This window comes from Calidris pugnax, unplaced genomic scaffold (assembly GCF_001431845.1).
Source record: "Calidris pugnax isolate Ruff unplaced genomic scaffold, ASM143184v1 scaffold58, whole genome shotgun sequence".
Classification (NCBI taxonomy): Eukaryota; Metazoa; Chordata; class Aves; order Charadriiformes; family Scolopacidae; genus Calidris; species Calidris pugnax.
The window spans coordinates 6611961-6619022 of record NW_015090868.1 but is presented as its reverse complement, the minus strand read 5'-3'; the positions used below and the strand labels follow the sequence as shown (position 1 = coordinate 6619022).

The following is a 7062-nucleotide window of genomic DNA, read 5'->3' as shown; positions in this document are numbered from 1 at the left end:
CTAAAAATGTAATTTCAAAAAGAAAAAGCAATTTAAATGAGATAAAACAAAGATATTTTAGCATCTTTGCTAAAAGGGGGGCAGGCAAAAGACCCTTTAAGGCTGGACCCCACCACCCCACTCTCACTCCAAGCCCTCCATTCCCCTCCCACCCTCCCTCCCCATTAGCATCCCATTTCTGCCAGTCTCCCAGCTCTCAGTCACCACACACCAGTCAGTGGGGCATGAGCTGACACCTGAGTGCATGTACTGAGAAGACCTTATCAGTCTGGACAAACTGGGAGCAACTGCCAGTGCCACCATCCCATGGGGCTGTATGAAACCAGCAGCAGAACCCCGAGACATTAAAGGGATATTTAGTTTCCTTTGAAAAGAGGAGACACCAGATCTCATGACTGAAGTATGAGGAAGAAAAAGGAAAGGTCAAGGGTACTACATTAAACAATATCCCCCTCAATCCACAGTCTAATTTTAGGGATTCCCTACGTTTCCTGCTTTGCACCTGCTTTCAGTCCTCGCTCGGGGAAAAGGTCTCTTTCAGGGGAGCTCTCTTCCCCTTTCTTAGAAGCTGGGGAAAAGCTCCATCTGCTCGGGGTGGCCAAGGTGCAAAGGGTGCTCCTGAAAATTAAAGCTGCCGTCCGCTTCCCAGAGCTGAGGTTCATGAGAAGAGACCTCAACAGACCTAAGAGAGGCAGAGGGCAAGAGAGATAGGAGATCAGATTTACAGCCTCATTGACTCATGCTAACAAACACGTCAGTCAGAAGAGATTTGCTGTCCTGAAGAGAATGTCTCTTCGTGGAAGGGCCAATCTTTTAGCACCTACATGAAGATGAATCCTATTTCCATTATTGATACCCTATTACCAAACGAAAGCAGACCCCGTTATCCTCTGCATTCCTCAGTATAACATCGTCTGAATGCCTTTTTAAGGCGAACTCCTAGGTATGTATCTACAACTTGCTGCACTGCCTTTGATGTAATTATTCCACACAACACAGTGACCCAAGAGTGAATCATAAGCTCTTGCTTTCTTATGGGGGTCAGACTGAAAGAGCAGATGAGACACATGGAAACCAGAGATGGAGCCATGTAATCTTCATTTGAGATTCGAACTTTTCCCCAAGAACCAGACACTGAATGAAGGCCGGGTTTCACTACAGCCTTTACTCTTCTTTCACCTCTGGTGCGAGCCAAGCAGCCTGAGCGTGCCTGGGCATGTGCTTCCTGGTGCCCCTTCCTCTCCCTCCCTCCCTCCTTCCGAGGGGACTGACTGTGACTCTTGTGAGGGTCTGACCTTGCAGGGTTGAACTGAGGGTACAACGCAGGAAGGCATGTTGCCTCCTCGTCGGGAGAGCCAGGTCCCAGGGCACGTCGGGGTATTTAAAGACCTCAACGCTTGCAAGTTCACAGAGTGTATCCAACATGAAGCAGGTGTCTTTGTCCTTGACTCAGAGAGGTCTAACCCACTTCTGGTTAGCGATGCTCATGGACGTTCCACCACCTCACCACCTCCCAGGGGGACTATACATCCCCGGTGACCTTTCTTGTAGGGCACGCCATCCACACAAGGGCACCTGCCCAACATCCGTGTCCCCCTCACCCTTCACAGTGTGAATCCACACATATGAAACCAAGGCTTAAAGCACTCTTGCTTCTTCGAGTTGTCTTGGATCAACAAGTCGATGGGCGGCAGGTCCCAGGCCCCTCTCAGGGCGAGCTCTCAGCCCTCAGCACCAGCCTCTGGCCCACACGAAACAGTTAACGCCGCCTGAGGTACTCCTGCCAGCTTCCTCAGTCCCCTCCTGTGCCTCCCAGGAGCTATTAATACAGCAGGCACATGCTCTGACATAGCGTTCCCCGGCAGCGACCAGATAACTTTAATTTGCCCTTTAAACGTCCGGGGCCCAGTGGCCCTCGCCGTCCCTCCACAGGGGAAAATGGCGGCGCTGCCCCGCGCCCCCCGGCAGGGGCGGGCTCTAGGGGGGTCCCAGCCAATGCCCGTGCCCCAGGGGGACACCTCCTCCTATCGCGAGAGGCCGGGGGGTATAAGAGGGGCGGCGCGGGGCCGGGGGGCTATTTGGCCGGCGGTGCGCGGGGGCGGCCGGGTGGGGAGGTGCGGGGCTCGTTGGCTCTCTCCGGGCAGGGGGTGTCGGACCGGCTGCCAGCATGGGTGACCAAGCCATCAGCTTCCTCAAGGACTTTTTGGCCGGTGGGATCGCTGCCGCCATCTCCAAGACGGCTGTCGCCCCCATCGAGAGAGTGAAGTTGCTGCTGCAGGTGAGGAGGCGGCGAAGGCCCGGGGGAAGGGGGGGGTGGCGGCGGCGGGGGGGAGCCCGGCGGGGCTGTGCCACAGGCTGCCGGCCTGACTAAATATGGGAAGGAGCTCGGTCGGCTCCGGTTACCCGGTCCCTTCGGCACCGCCTCAGGAGAGCGGGAGCCGGGCCAGGCCCCGTCGTTGCCCTTCAGCGGGCAGGGTCACCCTGATGGGGTCCTTCTCCCTACCCTTCCACCCCCTTCTCCTTCTCCCCCCCACCACAGGTCCAGCATGCCAGCAAACAGATCACGGCCGATAAGCAGTACAAGGGCATCATCGACTGCATAGTCCGCATCCCCAAGGAGCAAGGCGTCCTCTCCTTCTGGAGAGGCAACTTGGCCAACGTCATCCGGTACTTCCCCACCCAGGCCCTCAACTTCGCCTTCAAGGACAAGTACAAGCAGATCTTCTTGGGGGGAGTGGACAGGCACAAGCAGTTCTGGCGTTACTTCGCGGGCAACCTGGCATCTGGGGGGGCTGCCGGAGCCACCTCCCTCTGCTTCGTCTACCCCCTGGATTTCGCCAGGACCCGGCTGGCGGCTGATGTGGGCAAAGGAGCCAACGAGAGGGAGTTCACTGGGCTGGGCGACTGCATCGTCAAGATCTTCAAGTCCGATGGCTTGAAGGGCCTGTACCAAGGATTCAGCGTGTCTGTCCAGGGCATCATCATCTACAGAGCAGCCTATTTTGGGGTTTATGACACGGCCAAGGGTAAGAAGTGCATGGAGAAGTGACTGCGAGGGAAGGAGCCATCCGGGAAAGGCACTCTAGGGCACTTGGTGGTATGAGGACAAGCAGGGCTGGCTCAGCACCAGTTCAGGATGCTAGAGTATGCTCAGGCGTTTCTGAAACATGTTCCTGCCTTCTTCAACTTGCTGCTCTGAGTAGAAACCTTGGGTTTGCAGTGTGTTTTCAGACACTTTCCAGATTTTTTTTTTGTTTTAAGGCTTGTATGGAAGGGGTCGTATGGTGGCTTCTTAGTCATTGCGGCTCATGACACAAACCTGGGAGGGTTCTGCAGGACAGACCTTCTAGTCAGGGAGGGCGAAGAGGGCTTAGATCCCCAAATCCAACAGTAATATAAGTGTGCTTCACTTACAGTACCCATCAATACTCAAATATGGATACAAGGAGAAGTTGCAGGCTTGATTGAGTGTTTCCTGGGGTTGGCAGTTGATTGTTCCTTCCACAGCCATCTTCTCCACAACCCTTTTCTCCTCTGTACTGACTCTGCTCATTTGTTCTCCACGACAGGTATGTTGCCTGATCCAAAGAACGTGCACATCGTGGTGAGCTGGATGATTGCCCAGAGCGTCACGGCGGTAGCAGGGCTGGTTTCTTACCCTTTCGATACCGTGCGACGTAGGATGATGATGCAGTCTGGCCGAAAGGGAGGTAAGAATAAGTGCTCCTATGGTGTTCTGGCAGCAGAAAGTGTCTTTTCATTGAGACGTGATGGGAAATACTGGGGTTTTTTTGTCTTGTGGAAAATTAATGATGTTATTGGAATCCTTAAGAAAACCCTCTGGGAAACTCATTGTTGGTTATTGCTGTCATGTTCACTTAAGAGGCCAAGACTTGATTGATTTTGATTTCCATATGGAGAATTAAAATTGCTTTTGATGAATCAATTACTTAATTTTAAATTCTTGGCTGTAGTTTGCTTATTCCTGGTTGGTTTAAATATATGAAACAGACTTGCTTTATAACTTCAAGCCTTCTCACCTTTTGTCTGTTTCCACAGCTGATATTATGTACAAGGGCACAATTGATTGCTGGAGGAAGATAGCTAAAGATGAAGGAGCCAAAGCCTTCTTCAAAGGTGCCTGGTCGAATGTGTTGAGAGGCATGGGCGGAGCTTTTGTATTAGTACTTTATGATGAAATCAAGAAATATGTCTAAAAAGTAACATTGCAATGTAGTTCAATTGTTCTCAATCAACTTTTTTAAAGAAAACCATGCTGTTGTGATGCAATGGACGACAAAATATTTCCTAGGGAAACAGAATAAAATTTATGAGTAACATATCTGGTTGAGATGAGGATGCATTAATTTAAAAATTGTCCACTACATCACAGTTACATTTTGTATGAAAATTTCTCCAACATTTGTATTGGAACCTGTGTATATATTATACTTCAAATTTGAGGTACTACATTTTGTCTGGAGACAAGACTTAGGTGGTCTTTGCCTTAATTTAATATTGTGAAATCTTCATAGGACAAGATCTTCAGAACTACCTGTTGTACTAAGTGATGTCTCTAGCTACCCAACAATGTGATGACTTTTATAATATGAATTAAAATCATGTTTTCTTCTAAAGCTGTATTTTTTTAAGATTATATTAAGTGAAAAAGCATGTCTGGAAATTTAAACTATGCAAAAGCACCAGGCTGAGTTCCAAACTGCAGCCTCTTCACAGATGAATTGTACAGTCATACGGTTGGAACCAGAATCTGATGTTTCAAACATACTCTGCAGAAGATGGAAATACAGTGTTTCAAAAATTCCCTATATCTTCACAAAGCAAAAAGTTGTTTTCTCTGATGTTCAATTGAACTAAAACTGAAATAATGAAATAAATTAATATATTAATGAACTTCTTCCTGTTTGTTTTCAGTACATGAAACACATTACATGTCCTTTAAGGTGATGTGCTAATCAGCACCCTATTAGTGATTGTCTGGTAATGCTTATTAAGCCTCTTAAGTTTTTCAGCAGAGCTTTAGGTAGGTGGAGTGGTTATTGGTAATTCTACAACAGCAAAGCCAAGTGGATTCATAAACTACCCCTATAGTCTTAGCTGTTTTGATAATTCATTTCTATTACCCTTAACTTTGAAGTGGATTTGATAGTGGAGCCATTGCTGCTTATTTTCCTTCAAAAAGTAATAGAGAATACTTAATAACTATACTTTAAACTACCCCTATAGTCTTAGCTGTTTTGATTATTCATTTATATTACCCTTAACTTTGAAGTGTGTCTTCATTTGATAGTGGAATCATTGCTACTTATTTTCCTTCAAGTAATATAGAATACTTAATAACTATACTTCCAACTACATCATTATTAACAATAGCTCAATTATAGAGCTGTTAATTACCAGTGAGATCAGAACGTGCTCAATACAGAGTTGCTAAACTTTAGATGCTGCTTGTGAACTCACTGATGAATAGCCGCTCTAATTACACAAAGTAGTGAAAGTGAGTTGTGTTCAGTTAAGCTACATAGAAACAAATGTTTATTATGTATCCACCTGGATAAGAGTAAGCAAGTAATACTCAAATAAGCTTTTGTTTTAGCTGCATCTTTTACTATATACCTAGAGATAAGGTGGCCTTATATAGATTTTTGATAATTCTGCAATGCCAATCATTTCTAGTGCCCCAGGGTGGAAGAAGACCCATGGAACCAAATGTTGGAATTGCAGCAGCTGTACTTAAAAAGTTAAAAGGCTGAGTAGTTAGTTACACAGCTGACAACTTCCACATTTAATAAAGCTGCAGAGTAGGTGGCCCCTGGGCTGGCAGAACTGGTGAGTGAGCTGTGTTGCTTCAAAGAGGGTTATCACTGCCTGCCCGAGGTGGGACGTTCTTGCAGGTACCATCACTGCTGTTCCCCAACACCTGGTCTCACAGCATTGCTCGTGTGAAAGCTGGAGCCATTCAATACACAAGAGTATCATCCCTTGCTCTCTGAAAATAGATTACTCTGGAGTATAAATGGAACAAGCCTCCCCAAAAGAATGTATTTGTGGATGCTGAATTGTTTAACATTCCATGTGACTATCACAGAACTATGCAGTTACTCTCAGGGACTGGAAGCACATTTGTCTTATTATAATTGAATATGAAGATGAGAACTCTGGATTAACCACTTTTGTGAGTAGCAGTAAAGGCTAAGAGAGCAAGCAGTAAGAGCTAAGAGATTCTCATTTTTTATCGGTTCCAAGTTATGGTCTTTAGCTTCCACTTCCCTATATTTGAAATAAATTTCTTGTGAGGTGCAGGTAGTCCTGGCTCGCTCTCACTCGGCACGAGGGGCTGTGTGTGTGTCTGCTACAGATTCAGACCAGCAGCTCCATTCTCCATGAAGCTACAAGCTTCTCAGGGACTGGAAGCACATTTGTCTTATTATAATTGAATATGAAGATGAGAACTCTGGATTAACCACTTTTGTGAGTAGCAGTAAAGGCTAAGAGAGCAAGCAGTAAGAGCTAAGAGATTCTCATTTTTTATCGGTTCCAAGTTATGGTCTTTAGCTTCCACTTCCCTATATTTGAAATAAATTTCTTGTGAGGTGCAGGTAGTCCTGGCTCGCTCTCACTCGGCACGAGGGGCTGTGTGTGTGTCTGCTACAGATTCAGACCAGCAGCTCCATTCTCCATGAAGCTACAAGCTACTACTGGGAAAAAATTGGTCCAAAGATGATGGTGTATTTTAAATTTACCTAAATTTAATTATTTTTTGGCCCATGAAGATAGTGGCTCTTTCAACCTGGCGTTATGGTTTTACCTCCCTTCTTTCACGGTTACTATCTCAAACACTTGCTTTTCTAGATACCTGGTCTGTTTTCTGCCCAGTAGTAAATAACTAGGGTTGCAACCTATTGAAGCATAAGTTTGTAAAGAAAATACTTCTACTGTTTTTCAAAGTGCTTATTGCAGTAGTCTTGGTTAAAAGCTTTACCTGCCTGCTCCTGCTCTTTCTCTTCCTTTTCCCCTTCCTCCACACGTTCCTAACGGCTC

General features: G+C 46.5%; 1 protein-coding gene across 1 annotated transcript; it reads left to right on the top strand.

Annotated features, from left to right (window-relative positions):
- The first annotated feature begins 2082 nt into the window (after positions 1 to 2082).
- SLC25A4 (solute carrier family 25 (mitochondrial carrier; adenine nucleotide translocator), member 4) lies at positions 2083 to 4914 on the top strand. The gene is made up of 4 exons (XM_014945599.1): positions 2083 to 2278; positions 2540 to 3026; positions 3570 to 3710; positions 4060 to 4914. Exons 1-4 carry the CDS (start codon positions 2168 to 2170, stop codon positions 4215 to 4217), a joined length of 897 nt encoding a protein of 298 aa, XP_014801085.1. The 5' UTR covers positions 2083 to 2167; the 3' UTR covers positions 4218 to 4914.
- The last annotated feature ends 2148 nt before the right edge of the window (positions 4915 to 7062 follow it).

Excerpts from the sequence above, each read along its gene's own strand:
- SLC25A4 (XM_014945599.1), top strand. The coding sequence starts at position 2,168 with ATGGGTGACCAAGCCATCAGCTTCCTCAAGGACTTTTTGGCCGGTGGG. Across the intron at positions 3,027-3,569 it reads GGTTTATGACACGGCCAAGG|GTATGTTGCCTGATCCAAAG; the intron begins GTAAGAAGTGCA and ends TCTCCACGACAG. Across the intron at positions 3,711-4,059 it reads GCAGTCTGGCCGAAAGGGAG|CTGATATTATGTACAAGGGC; the intron begins GTAAGAATAAGT and ends CTGTTTCCACAG.